The sequence below is a fragment of the Elephantulus edwardii genome, unplaced genomic scaffold, assembly GCF_000299155.1.
Source record: "Elephantulus edwardii isolate Elephantulus edwardi_28Jun2011 unplaced genomic scaffold, EleEdw1.0 scaffold00039, whole genome shotgun sequence".
Classification (NCBI taxonomy): domain Eukaryota; kingdom Metazoa; phylum Chordata; class Mammalia; order Macroscelidea; family Macroscelididae; genus Elephantulus; species Elephantulus edwardii.
In genome coordinates this window covers 11,072,666-11,087,714 of record NW_006399789.1, presented here as the reverse complement: position 1 = coordinate 11,087,714, position 15,049 = coordinate 11,072,666, and the positions used below count along the sequence as shown (strand labels likewise).

The 15,049-nt window shown below is 41.5% G+C and overlaps 1 protein-coding gene across 1 annotated transcript in view; it reads right to left on the bottom strand.

The window, feature by feature from the left end:
• Nucleotides 1–13,316, bottom strand: part of SLC2A12 (solute carrier family 2 (facilitated glucose transporter), member 12) — an 88,781-nt gene extending 75,465 nt beyond the window's left edge. The window contains exon 1 of the mRNA XM_006885012.1: nucleotides 13,211–13,316. Within this exon, the coding sequence (XP_006885074.1) occupies nucleotides 13,211–13,316 (106 nt within the window). The remainder of the gene's footprint in view (nucleotides 1–13,210) is intronic.
• Between the last annotated feature and the right edge of the window lie 1,733 nt (nucleotides 13,317–15,049).

The window sequence follows — 15,049 nt, the reverse complement described above, 5'->3', positions numbered from 1 at the left end:
GACAGGGAATGGCAAAGGACACACTGACAAAGGAGATTAATCAGAACTGGCTTTGACAAGCACTATGGCAATTGGACAATTAAAACAGACATTCGGGGGAGGGAAGAAGAACGAACTGGGGAGGAGGGTAGAGAAAACAGTGCAACAGTGAAGGAATGAAAACCCCAAATCCCTGTAAATGTTCATTAAAACTAATAAAATTTAATAATAAAAAAATAAGCTATGTTATGCAGATGACACAATCTTGCTTGCTGAAAGTGAGGAAGACATGAAGTACTTGCTGTTGATTCAGATATGCATTACAAAATAAAATGTGAATTATTTTAAATACTCTAAAAAAATAAGAACACCATGTTAAATGGAGAAAAGATTGATTTCATTTCACTTGGATCTACAATCAATACCAATAGAAGTTGCAATCAAAAATTCAAACAATGCATTGCAATAGGCTATCCTGCTGCAAATGATCTCTTTAAATCATTAATGAGCAAAGATGTCAATTCAAAGACTAAGGTGAGTTTGATTCAAAACATGGTATTTCTAATTATTTCCTATGTGTTTGAAAGTTGGACAAAGAACAGCAAAGACAATAGAAGAATCATGTGGTTGAGTTGTGAAATATACTGTGGATTGCCAAAAGAACAAACAAAATTGTCTTGAATAAGTGCATCGATAATGCTCCTTACAAGTGAAGGTTGTGGTATTTCATCCTGCATACTTTGGACAGGTTAGCAGGGGAGGCAGTCCCTGGAGTAAGGGACTGCTCAGTAAAGCAATGGCTCAGTGAACAAGAGGAAGACTTGAAACAAGACTCTTTGACAGAATGACTGCAACAATGGATTTAGTACTTCCAAGACTGTGGGGATCATGCAGGATCAGGTGGTATTTTATTCTATTATAGGGAGGGTCCCTGCAAGTCAGAGCCAACTTGATGGCAACTGATAATCACATAAATCAAGCAAATGAGTATGTTTTTCTTTCTGACATTGTGGCACCTTAGTATAAAATAAATCTTGTTCAATAAGAGTATCTTAATAATTTGTGTCAGGAACCCCAGTGCGTCACTTGTGGCAGGAAGCTAAGACTGCCACCTTGCCTCTCCCACAGGTACCCCATTCTCCCAGGATCTTATGGGCTTTGTTAACAACCAGCTAGCCTAGGCCAGATGGGATATTTAGGCCCAGATCTTTTCAGAGACTCAGAGCTCCACACAGAGTCAGAATCTGGTTTCAACTTTCGTGCCCCTAATTCATGTCAGGAACCCCAGTGCATCATCGCACGTGGCAGGAAGCTGAGACTGTCATCTTGCTTTCCCAGCAGGTTTAATAAATTAGAGTGTGTGAATTATTATATATATAATTTTTACTTGAATTAAATAGAGAAAATAGGTATATTGTTGAGGCACTATATTACTATAATGATTATTTAGCAAATAAATAAGTGAATATGGCTGTTGTTGTTGTTGTTATTAAATGCTATTGAGTTGCCTGCGAATCATAGTGACCCTATGTACATTAGCTCTGAAACCTGCCCTATCCTGTGCCAATCTCATCGTCTCCAACAGACCTAATCCCATTTACCCAGTGAAAGTCAACCCATCTCATCCTGGGTCTTCCTCTTCTTTGCTGTCCCTCCACACTCTCAAGCATGATGTCCCTCTCTAAGGACTGATCCCGCCTCAGAACATGTCCAAAGAATGTCAGATGAAGGGTTGGAATCCTTGCCTCCAAGGAGCAGCCTGGCTTCACCCTCTCTAGGATGAAATTGTTTGTTTTCCTAGCAGTCCATGGTTTATTCAATAATCTTCTTCAGCACCAAAGCTCAAAGGCATCAACTCTCCTATCATCATTGGTCATTGTCCAGCTCTCTGATGCAGAGCAAGTGATTGCAAAGACCATGCTTAGTCTCCAGACTGACATTGTTGCTCTTCAGTACTTTGGAGAAGTCTCTGACAGCAGAGTTTCCAAATGCAATTCATCTTTTCATTTCCTGGCTTCTGGTACCAAGAGTGTTGACTGTAGGGCCAAGCAAACTGAAGCTGTCAACTATCTCAATCTCTTCATCATCCGTCATGATGTTGTCAATCAGTCCAGTGGTGAGAATCTTTGTTTTCTTGATGTTGAGCTTCAATTCATAATGAAGTCTGCAGTCTTTGACCTTCTGCAACAAGAGCTTCAGGTCCTCAGTTTCAGCAAGCAGGGTTGTGTCATCTGCATAACACAGATTGTTAATGAGTCTACCTCCAATCTTGATGCCATACTTCTCCTCAGAGAGCTCAGCCTCTTGGATAAACTGTTCCATACGGAGATAGGACACATCCTTGACACACACCCTTCCCAATTTTGAACCATGCAGTGTTTCCTTGCTCTGTTCTGATGACTGTCTCCTGGTCCAAGTATAGGTTTTGCATAAGTACAATCAAGTTTTCTGGGTTTCCCATTCTTCTCAGAGTCAGCCACAGTTTTTTGTGATCCACACAGTCAAATGCCTTTGCACAGTCAATGAAAAACACAGATAGACATTCCTTTGGTACTCTCTACTTTCAGCCAAGATCTATCTGACATTAGCTATAATATCCCTAGTACATGGCTTCTCCTAAAACCAGCCTGCACTTCAGGCTGTTCCAGTCCTTTTTGAATAATTTTCAGCAAAATTTTGCTTCCATGTGGTTTATCAATGACAACATATCAATGGGTAAAACAAACAAAAAAATTAAGACATACATACTATGAATTTTTTTATGAGTGTAAAACTGGTGCTTATGATGCAGTGGGAGTAAATAAAATTTTGCAGATTTTGGCTTCAACTGAAAAGGCCATTGGTTCAAATTTACCAATCATGCTACATAAAAAGGATGTAGCACTCTGTCATAAATAACACAGATTTGGAAAACCTACACATAGTTGTACCCTGTCTTCCAGTCTTAATCAACTTGATTGAAGTGGGTTTGGTTTTTCAGATACAAGAGTGCTTACTTAGATGATGTGAGCAAGTCTCACTATGTGACTCAATGTATTTTATAGGATTTCAAATCCCATACTTTTAATCCAACCAGAAAAAGATGGACCATCTCCTTTCATGCAATTACTGCCTCAGAAAACCCTCTGGAGGGTCAGCAGTGAGTCGACTCCAAATCAACGCCGCACAACAACAACAACAATAAAATACCTTTAATAGAGATGTGGCACTTTTTGAAGGAAGATGGGATGAGAGATTGAACTCATTTGGTATTTGGTCAGATAGGAAAGATGAATTCTTCTCCCCTTGCCGTTCTCACTATTATATAACTTGGTGTTCTTGCTGAATGGTTTTTATTATGTTCAAGAATTCAACCTTCTGAGTTCTTGACTTTTCACGAGGAAAAAAACTGAACTATGGAGCTTTGACACCACTGCTGTTTAAACATCTTATACAACCAGTTCTTGCTCACACACTCTTGAGTAAATAGCTGATTCAACACTTGGACATCAAAGCTAATTGTACATTCATTAACGGTGGCAGGGAGGCCAGGAGCAGTTTGGAGCTGTCAGAATATTATTTTTTTTATTTTTTATTTTGAAGTTTAATGAAATTAGGATTCAAGGACTTGTAAAGGAAAATAAAATTCCATATATCCACACCAATTCAAAATAATAAAATTTTGTAATTTTGACTGATGTTTGTAAAATTGATTCATCTCTTATATTGTTGCTGTTATGTGGTGCTGTCGAGTCGTTTGCAACTCATAGCGACCCTATGCACAACAGCCCTAAACCCTGCTCTATCCTGTGCCAACTGCATTGCCTCGACACACCCATTCCGATTACCCCAGTCACTGAATCAATCCACCTCATAGAGGGTCTTCCCCTCCTGCGCTATCCCTCTACTCTACCCAGCATGATGTCCCTCTCCTTGCAACATGTCCAAAGTATGTCAGACAAAGCCCCAGAATCTTTGGGTGGATTCATGGTGTTTTGAGCTCTTTCCACCAGCTAGTGTAAGAGCTACCCCACCTTATTTTTGCTGTTGTTGTGTGCTTTTGAGCTGGAACTGACCCATAGGTGACCCTCCAATGGATTTCCAGAGGCAGGTAATTGCCCCCCAAAAACCCTCACTCAAACCAATTACTATGGAGTTGATTCCATATCGTGGCAATTCTTTGTGTGTCAGAATAGGCCTGTGTCCACAGGGTTTCCAATAACTAGTTTTATAGAAGCAGGTATCTCTCCTTTCACACATTAACCACTATTCCATGCAGGGATTCAATGTAAGAACCAGACCACTGGAAAGTATTCCCTGGGGAATTCACAAGGGATTTCTATCGTGGGCTCACTTTCAGTCTAGTCAGCTATGACCAGGCATGCTCCTGGGATGATAGCTGCCCAGTTCTTGCCTTATATCTGAGAGTGAGGCAAGGGTAGTATTAAAAACATTTAACAACTGTGACGAGGATATGGACCAATCAGAATAAACATTAACTGTAAAAACCAGTTCAGGCAAGCTGGTGTGCTGGGTGACGCCAGCTCCGCCTGCCACGTTGGCCCCATTGCCTGGGCTGCTCCCTGGGCTGGCTGCGTCTGTGTCTGCCAAGCGCTGCCACAACAGGCTCCTACCAATGTACATCTCCTGCTGAAGTGGCTGGAAGGTGCTGGCACCTTCTCTGAATGCTGTGCCTTTAAAGGGAAATAAGAGCACTGCTATGTGGGCCAAACAGAGCCTAACACTTGCTGTGAAACAGCCCTGGCCATGTTTATTTAGGACCTTCTCTTTCCTGTGGAGACAGCCCCCAGAGGGGTCATTTACTCGGTCATGGACAGCCTGAAAATGAGACTTTTGATGAGACTTCCAAATGAGATTAAGCAGACAGTCATACAGGTACGCTGACTGGACTGAAAAAGGACATGCTAACCTTTAAAACATGTCTTTTTTATCAGCTACCACCATTTATACCCTGGCCTTTGACTTGTGACTTACAGCCATCCTGTAGGGTAGAGTAGAACTGCCTAAAGGGTTTCAAAGACTGAAAATCTTTACAGAAACAGACTGCCTCATCTTTCTCCAGTGGGTTAAAACTTCTGACCTTTTGGCCAGTGGCTGAACACTTAACTACTGTGCCACCAAGGCTCCTTATAACAGTCTCACCCCCAAAATAATCCCACTGCCACTCAGTTGATTCCAGCTCCCAGCAATCCCTAGGATGGAGCAGAACTGCTCTCTTAGGTTTCCAAGGCTGTAAATCTTTATGGAAGGATACTTTCAGATCTTTCTCTCATGGAGCACTAGATGCGTTCAAGCCACTGAAATTTCAGTTAGTATTCAAAGGCTTAACTCCCATATCAAGAGCATTTTATCAACAACCTATGCCATAAAGCCTCCACTGCCTTTGAGCTGACCTTGATGCAAAGCAGTCCTCAATCACTTTCCTAACACTGTGACCCTTTACAGGGGAAGAGAACTTAAACTTCTCCCATGGAGCAGCTGGTTCGTTTGAACTGCTGGCAGCACCATACATACAACAGTATGCCACCAACATGCCTTATCACGAGCCTATAATCGCTGCTGTTGTGCCGTTTAACTCATAATGGCTCCAACCCTGGAAAATCTTTAGTAAAAGACCAAAGACTAGTAAGCTCCAGAGTGAAACCTGAGTGTAATCACTGCTGTTGAGTTGAAACTGACTCATAGCTGACTCTCTATTGGGTTCCTGAGGCTGTAAATCACACAAGAGGAGATTTTCCATCTTTCTCTCAAGGAGTCACTGGTGGATTTGAACCACTAGAAAGACGTGGTTTTGGGGTTTACAGAGCACCTCCCCAACAAACTAGGCTATGTTGTTGTTGTGTACCAAGTTGGAACTGACCCATAGCTGACCCTCCAGCAGGTTTTCAGTAGCAGTAAATTACACAGGAAGAGACTGCCCATCATTCTCCTCTGGAGCAGCTGGTGGCTTCGAACTGTGTACCTTTGCATTGGCAGAACAATTCTTTACCATTAATCCACTAGAGCTCCACAAACTAGGCTATAGTCCCTTCTAAATTAAGATGCCAGTAAATCCTGTACTTTCTTTGGGAATATAGTATTTTCTACAACATTTTGATATTGTTAATATCAGCCATTTTATTTTTAAATACACATGTTTTTAAGAAACAGTTTTTGGCACATCTTTAATTTTCAGCATATGGAAAGCTTGGAAAAATAGAAATGGCTCAGCCTCTTACAGACTCTGAGAAGCTCTGGAGCTAGGCCTGGGGTGTGCTGGAGGAAGATGGCCTGTAACTAAAATCCCTCCTCTCACAACCCAAATTATCCAGTCAGGCTTGTCAGCCAGGCGGGCTTGTCAGCCTGACTTTCTCTTCCCTGGGGGTGAGTTTGTTCCCAAAATTTTTCTCAAGTCTCTTCTGCAAGTAGATGTCCCTTGCGCTGTCTGAGCAAGTCTGAGGAAGCTGAACCTGACTGAATTCCAGGGGGCCCTGTTTAGGTTAAATCTGGATGCCAAGACTCAGCAGGGGCTCAATAAATAAGCCATCAACCTTAAACTAAGGCCTGGGGGTGGGGGTGGGTGGGGGGTTCTGAGTAGTGACAGGACTTAAGGTTTTAAAAATGTGATCCTGTTCCTAGGAGCCCACTCAGGCTACAAGAAATGAGAAGGAAAGGGTCAGACTGCACTCACTCTTCTTCCCACATCTTCTTATTCGAGTAGCACCAGTTACCTGGTTTCCATTTATGAAAAGGGGTTCACAACTTTAAACATACTTGAGAACAATTGTTTCAGAGCACTTCTTAAATCCCAGGGCTGCCAAAAGAACAAACAAATATGTCCTGGAGAAAGCATAACCAGAGTGCTTCATGGCAAGGATGGTGAAACTTCATCTTACCTACGATGCAATGTTGTTAATGAGCCACCAGTCCTTGGAAAAAGACATCACGCTTGGAAAAGTGGAGGGAAAAGTGGAGGGTCAGTGCAACAGAGGAAGACCCTCAACAAGATGGACTGCACAGTGACTGTAACTACGGATTCAAGCATATTGGGGTGATGAGGATGTTGACGGATAGGACAGGCTTCAGTATTGCTGTTCACTGGGTTGCTGTGAGTCATAGTTAACTCAATGGCACCTGACAACAACAATGGAACTCTGGTGATGCAGCCCATGGGGGTTATAGTTTGAATACACCAAAAGAAGAAAGATGGGCTATCTCCTTATGTGTGATTTACAGCTTTGGAAAGGTCCCGGGAAGGTCAGCTATGAATTGATTCCAATTTAACAGCAATGAGAGGGAGGGAGAGAGAGAGAGAGAGAGAGCGCGAGCAAGAGAGAGATGGTATTTACAAAGGTCTTCAGAGGGATGGAGGAGCTCCTTGCTGGCCAATAATTAAGCACTTTTGACTACTTACCAAAAGACTGGAGGCTGAAAACAACAATAATGAATGATGGAAGAAAGGACTGGGAACCTAGGTCCAAAAAAGCAGCTATTGAAAACACTAAGGAGCACAGTCCTGTTGAAAACGCTATGGCGTATTGTTCTGTTCTGACATAAGTGGGGTTGCCAGAGTTAGAGATGACTCATGGGCAATCTTCTTGTTTTGTTCCTTCAGATGTGTGTAGCCCTTTAGTTGGGTCAATGAGCCCACTTCTAGCACATTTTTATTTTTTATTTTTATTTTTTTTAGAAACTGATCTAAAGTGCCGAGAACTTTGAGTGAAATTAATCAACATTGATCTCGGTTTTGGACTATGTGGGCAGAAGAAAGAGGAAAAGAGCAGTGCTGATGAGAGTAAAGAAAAAGGGGCCAGTCTCCTTGGCCAATCATTTGCATCATAAAATAAAAAAGTCAAGGGGTCCAAGTCATGAAGATGACAGAGGGGCACTCGACCCCGATGCCAGGCTCCACAAAGGCCCATTATAAACCAGATACTGCATAAACCAGGAGAGTCACTCATTTGTCCTTCTGTTCCTCTTGTTGGGACACTCCTGGAACATTCTCTCCTATATCCAAATCCACTCTAGGCTCCAGCAACTCAAACTGTGCTCAGACTTACCCAGTAAGGTCGCTGATAACACATTCCTGACAAATTACAGCTGAAATCTGTACTAAAAGTGTACTCATTCTGCATCACAGATTATTGACAATGAATTCAAGTTCATTAGCGTCTAATCATTAGAAAAATATCCCTTTTCAGTTTAAAAAGGTTGACCAAGAAGACCTGCCAAAACTTTTCACTGTGCACAATAGCATTACAAAAGATTCAATGACAGTACTGGATGGGGTTTTTTTTCCTCCGATTAATTCTTCTGTAATCTAAATTATTTAATTACCTTATTCTGGGTTGCATAACTCATTCCCCTTTGTACGTTAATTTTCCCATCTAGGCCATTGCTTTAGGGCATTCATTTGCTACTTACAAATGCAGGAATATTATAGTAGTTAGTAGTAATAGTTTAAGTACTGTAAATTTCTTAGGTGAAAGAAACTATATGTTGTGTGCCATTGAGTCAGGACCAACTCACAGATGACCCTCTTGTGGGTTTTCAGAGGCAGAAAATTGTACAGAAGGATATTTCTCATCCTTCTTCTGCAGAACAGCTGGTGGATTTGAACCACATGCCTTTGGGTTTGCAGTGAAACCTCTTATAGGTAGGCCACCAGAGCTCTCTAAGAAAGTTTATAAGTTTTAAATATGAAAGAGCTGAAAGGAGTAGAAGCAGCCCAATATCTGATAGCAGGTCCCCAAAATTCATTGGTACTCATATGGGCACAGCCTATGCCAGGGTGCTAAAAATACTGTTATTTATCTGATTTTACAACAATCTGAGGTTATTCAGCCAAGATTGCATTGTGAATCACTCTGCATGAATGCAATGCAATGTTTATAATAAATATAAATGAGGGTATTCAAACCAATTAAAAAAGTGTTGAAGGAGTATTTGACAATTTCTTTCCCATAACACTCAACATTTTAGTAAAATGGATTAAAATATAATATCACTATTAATGATGTTTTTGTTATTGGTAGTTGCCATTGAATAATGTTCATAATGACCTTATGAACAATAGATCTGATTCCTGTTCTATCCTGTGCCATTTTCACAAGCTCTGACACTCTTAAGCATGCACTTCATGCACTCACTGTGTCAATTCACCGGGTTGAGGGTCTTCTCTTTTGCTATCCCTTTACTTTTCTAAGCATGATGTCCCTTTCCAAGGAATAACCTCTCCTAGCAACATGCCCAAAGTATATGAGACAAAACTTCATCATCTTTGCCTCCAAGGAACACTCTGAATGAACCTCCAAGACCTATCTGTTCGTTCTTTTGGCAGTCCATGGGATATTCAACACTCTTCTCCAAAACCACAATTCTAAGATATCAATTCTTCTGTCGTCCTTAATCATTGTGAAATTCTCAGATGCATAACAAGTGACTGAAAAGACTATGACCTAAATCAGATGTACTTTCATTCTCAAGCTGACATCATTGCTTCTCAACAATTTGGAGAGGTCCCTGACTATAGACTTTCCCAGTGCAAAATATGTCCTGATCTCTTGACTGCTATGGCCAAGTGTATCAATCATGGATCCAAGTAAGTTGAAGTTGTTGATAGTTTCAATCTTCATCTTTCATTATGTTGTCTATCATTCTAGTGGTAAGGATTGTTGTTTTCTTGATGCAATCCATATTGAAAGCTGCGGTCTTTGATCTTCTGTAGCAATGCTTCAAGTTCTCTTCACTTTCAACAAGCAAGTGTGTGTTATCTGCTCAATAAAGGTTACTGATGAGTCTTCCTCTAATCATGATGTCACATTCTTCTTCACAGAACAAAGTCAAGCTTTGAGTTGCAATACTTAGGGATGCTATGGGCAAAATCTTGAATGATCTAGGAAATATCAAAAGAAGGTTGAGGGAATATACAGACACTGCATCAAAGATAATCAGATGATAATGAAATATTCTGAAAATACCATGTGATCAGGAGCTAATGGTGATGAAGGAAGAAAGTAAAGCAGCACTGAAGGCATTGAAAAAGAAAAGGCCACAGGCATCAATGGGATACAAATGGAAATATTTCAAATGGCAGATGCAAGCCTTGGACCTACTCACCTGTCTATGCCTGGAATTTTGGAGGACAGCTGACTGGCCCACTGTCTGGAAGAGATCCATGTTTGTTTCCATTCCCAATAAAAGTGATCCATGAGGATATGGAACTTATAGAACAATACCATTAATATCAGATCTAAGCAAGACACTGGCAATAATCACTAGAAAATAGCTAGAACAGTACATAGACAGAACTGCTAGATGTTCAAGCTGTATTTAAAAGAGGCTGTGACACCAGGGATATTATTGCTGATGTCAGATAGATCCTGGCAGAAAACAAAGAATACCAGAATAATGCCCATTTGTGTTTTATTGACTAGGCAATGGCATTTTTAACAAATTATGGCTAACATTGAGAAGAATGGTATTGAATGTCTCGTCTTGCTTTGGATACGTGATTGTTAACAAAGACCGGTGGATGTCGGAGAGGATAATTATGCTCATGCAAACCCTAAACCTAGATTAAGAGGCTGTTGCATGAACAAAGCAAGGGAACACTACATGGCTTAAAATTAGGAAAGGTATGTGTCAGGGTTGTGTCTATGCTCCATATCACTAATGACAGGTAAATACATTTCCACAGCCACATAGCAAGTCTGTTCCATGAGCTCATTTTATGTGTCTAGTTGGCAGAGTGGTTAAAGACTTGTGCTACCAACAAAAAGATAGGCAGTTTGAATCCACTAGCTGCTCTGAGAGAGAAAGATGGGCAATCTTCTCCTGTGTGATTTACAGCTTCTGAAAATCCCCTGGGAGGTCACCTAGGTCCTCACTCCATAGCTATGACTTTGACTTTGAAACCTGTATATATCACTTGTGAAAACTCTCAACGAGATAGATTGACACAGTGACTGCAGCAAAGGGCTCAAGTATGTGAGAGATGGTGTGGATGGTGCAGATGAGGAGGACTTCTTATTGCTCATAGGGTTGCTATGAATCGTACTCAACTGGACAGTACCTAACAACAACAACATATCCAATGTAAAGAGCTCTGGTGGTGTCGTCTACAGGGAGTTGTGGAGCTAACCCAAAGGCTAAGCCTTTGATAGTTCAAGCCCCATGGGAGAAAAAAGCAGGCAGTCTGTGTCACTCACAGACTCCCAAAAACCTGCTGAAGGTTCAATCATAAGATAATTCTAACCTAATGGGGGGGGGAATTGAAATATGTAAATTATGCACATACATGTGTACATACATGCATACAAACATATAATTGACACAAGTATCAAAGAACATTTCTGACAATTTTGTAAAATTTACAAAAGAAACACCAAGTTTGTATATATCTAAGCATAACTTTTATACAGCACAAATCAAAGCTGTAGATTTTGAGATTTTAAGAAACACTTAGACTTTCTTTTCCTCATAAAAGTTCATTTAAAATGAAATTTAAATAATTAATTGTAGTATTTATTTATTTGCTATTTCTCAGCAATAACATGAACATACTTCATCAAATTGAATTTTGCACTTGTGTCCAACTTCTGGAAACATAAATTACATATTCTCTTCCTGTAGGACAACTGTGAATTTATGCAAAATAAGTCATGAAGCATACATTAAATATTTAAAATCTGCCAAATATTAGTCAGTGTGTATTGTTGTCATAAAGCCCTCTCCTGGACATTTTTTTGCATTTTCTACATAGCATTATCCCCACCCTTTCTAGTTAACCTTTAGGTTGATCTTACTACCTTAGCTCACTCTGAAGTCAATATTGCAGTTCAGTCTCTCAGGAATTTGGAGAAGAGAATTTTGTAACTCTTCCCCTTTATCCCCAAATTCATGTTCTCCTGCCTGCAGATAGGAAACTCGGAGCAAGTCAGTGCGCTGGGGGAAGGGGTAGCTCTATTTAGGAAGAGCTGAGAGACTACTCTTGACTTGTTTTGTGCATTGCAACTGACTCCTAGCTGACCCGCCAGCGGGTTTTCAGAGACAGTAAATTGCGTGGGAGGAAGCAGTCCATCTTCCTCCTGCAGATCAGCGGGTGGATTCCTTCAGGTTGACAGCACAACTCCTTATCAACTGGATCACCAGAACATTCTTTTACTAGAAGTGGGAAAGCACGAGACGACCAAGCAAGGAACAGGGTGCAGAGACGTGAGTGGGAGCTTCTCAGCTTCTCAGTAGAAGCAGCATGCCTCTGTGCGAGTTGTAGGTTCACTTCCACCATCAGACAAACCCTCCATGTAAACATAAGCACATGCATCTACCTCGAGGTGGATAGCAAAAGCCTTTTATACAAATCTGTTATTTGTGAAATTTCCATATGTAACTGAGCCCCATGTATTATATATACTTAGATGGAGAAGGGCTCTTAGTAGGATGGAGAGAATGATGTGTGTTTCGTTTCATATTAAACCTGTTTCTACAAAAAATTTGAGAACAAATGAAAAGAACATGAAGAGGTAGCAAAGAGCATGGAGTATATTTGTGGGGGTTGTAAATGTGGGATTGAAGCAAAGCATCTGGTTCAGCAAAGATAACTGAAATGAATTAAAACCTTTCCCCAATTTCCCTTCTGCAAGGGACGCCTATGAATCAACCCTCTGCTCAAAAAGACCGCTTTTAAGGAAAGCAGGAACAAGAGAAAAGGATAGTTCAGGATCTGCCTATGTTCAGAACCATCTCAAAAAACAGGAGCTGTGAAAAAAAACCCCTGATCATTGACTACGCTCTAAATAATGGTGACATTGCTAATAATTTGACGTAGCTTATGTACATGTGGGGCTTAACAATGGTGGTTATGATACCTCTCTGTAACTGTGTGCTAATAATGAAAGCGTATGCATGAGTGCACGTTGTGTGTTTGTACATGGGGCACTCGTCTTGTTCAGCTTTTCCAAAACTAAAAAAGGTTTATACTCTGTGCTATGTAAACACATTCAAGGTGGCCTGTCACACCATAAGTGGGTGTGCGATTCCTAATTGCTTATCACATGAGGTCAAAACTGAACTTCATCAATTATCACCACATTCAAATCTTGTCACTCCTCATCCACCAAATTGTGTCCCCTTGCTCCTTTGCCTTTCTCCTCTCTCCCACCCCTCTTCTATCTATCTCTTTCTCTCACTGTCACACACACACACACCCTTGCGCCTCCCGGTCCCCCAGAACCAGAAGCCCTCACTTTACCTCTGGTTACCAGACCACCGCCAGCTCCGCAGCTGTCGTCAGCCTCTGGGACTCTCCCATTCTGGTTCAGCAGATTAGGGCCCTCACTGTTTTCAACAGGTACCATCGCCGTGGTTCCCTCCACACCAGTCCACTCAGACTTGTCACACGGACAGGAGTTGTTACGGTCCCCATGATGGCATGTTAAATAGAAGCGGAGAGAGAGATGGGGAGGGGGGAGAGAAAAAAACAACTTCAGGACAAGGCAATGTGATTTGTGACCAACTTTGTTTCTATTTCCGAAGGCTTTGCCCTTTTCGGTGACACAGGCTGTTGCTATTCCAGGCAGCCTATCACGGGCAGGGGGCGGGCCTCATCTCTAGAAGGGTTGTTTTTTGCCTTTAGATGCCTTTAGAGTTGGAAGCCAGGGGTTAAAAGACTTGGGAACCCGAAGTCCGCAGCATTTGACCATTCGCTGCAGACAGCTCTTGTGTGCCTGCACCATTGAAAAGAAGCACAGAGAAGAAACCACAATTCAATGCAAGCTGAGAGAGAAGGCCCCAAACACTCACAGATGGTATCAGTTAATCTTGCAGAAAGAGGAACAATTTAAAAAAGATATGCCAGAAGGAAAAGTGTCAATTTTTCGGCAAGAGTCGTGACACTTGCCAGCTTAAACAAGCATAAAACATCTTTGTTTCAACTTGATTTGGATCTAGGTGCAAGCCTTGTGTACCTTCCTCCCTAACATCTGTCACGCAAGCCCAGGCCTGAGACTGGCAAACACATTCCGAATTTTCAGACTTCTCTGCTGGGATGATGGCAAAGTGATTCTCTTTATGCCTTTGAGCTTTGAAACAACCCCAAATCTCTGTCGTTTTGTGTGTTTTCCGGGGTGAAAGCCCAGACCCACGGGCCCACTGAAACAACTTCCAGGCCTGATGGGAGAAGGACTTTTCTTTTTATCTCATTTGTGAATACGTTTCTGTAAGAGCTCCCCCCTCATTTCTATTTTTGGAAAGCCATACTTGCTGGAAAATCCTACAGAGTCAATGTACTCATCTCGGAAAACCCGTTAATGAAGCACTTCCTATGTGCAGGGAGCTTCGCTTCCAGAAAATTAGGCATTTGAGCTGGAGTAGCTGTGCTTCATTCAACAGGAGCCCTGGTGGTGCAGGGACTGAGCACTCAGCTGCTAACTGAAAGATTGGCAGCTCAAGCCAACCAGCTGTGCAGCAGGAGAAAGGTGTGGCAGCCTGCACTTGTAACAATTTGCAGCTTTGGGAACCCAATCTGGCAGTTTCTACTTTGCCCTATAAAGTCACTATGAGTTTACATTGATTCAATGAGAATAGTTGATTTGTTTAGTTCCCCCCCCACCCAAGGCTGGTGGCAGAGTCAGTAGCACTATTAACCCAAAGGTTGAGCCTCTGTGGCTATTTTAATCCGCCAAGATCAGGAGAAAGAGGGGCACTCTCTCATCGTGGGATTTGTATCCTTGGAAACTTGATGACAATGGGTTTGAATTGTTTTTCAGTCATAATAGTAGTCAGTGGTAGAACTGGGATTATGAAACCAGGAGGATGAATAGTGCAAATCTGCTCTCTGTCTTAACTTCTCAACCTTCTCTTTCTTTGTTTTTCTTAGTCCCCCCCCCAACTTCCAGCCCTTCTTGACCCTGACAAGATATCATGTAATACAACTTTTCATCTTCGTGGTTCTTCTGAACAGAAAATGGAACTGGTGCCTTTTTGGGTCAGAGCTGAACTATGCAAGACTTTTGATTTTGGAAAAAGAACAGCAAGAAAACCTGACACCCTTTAAAAAAACTGAAATTATAAAAACAAGAGCAGAAATAAA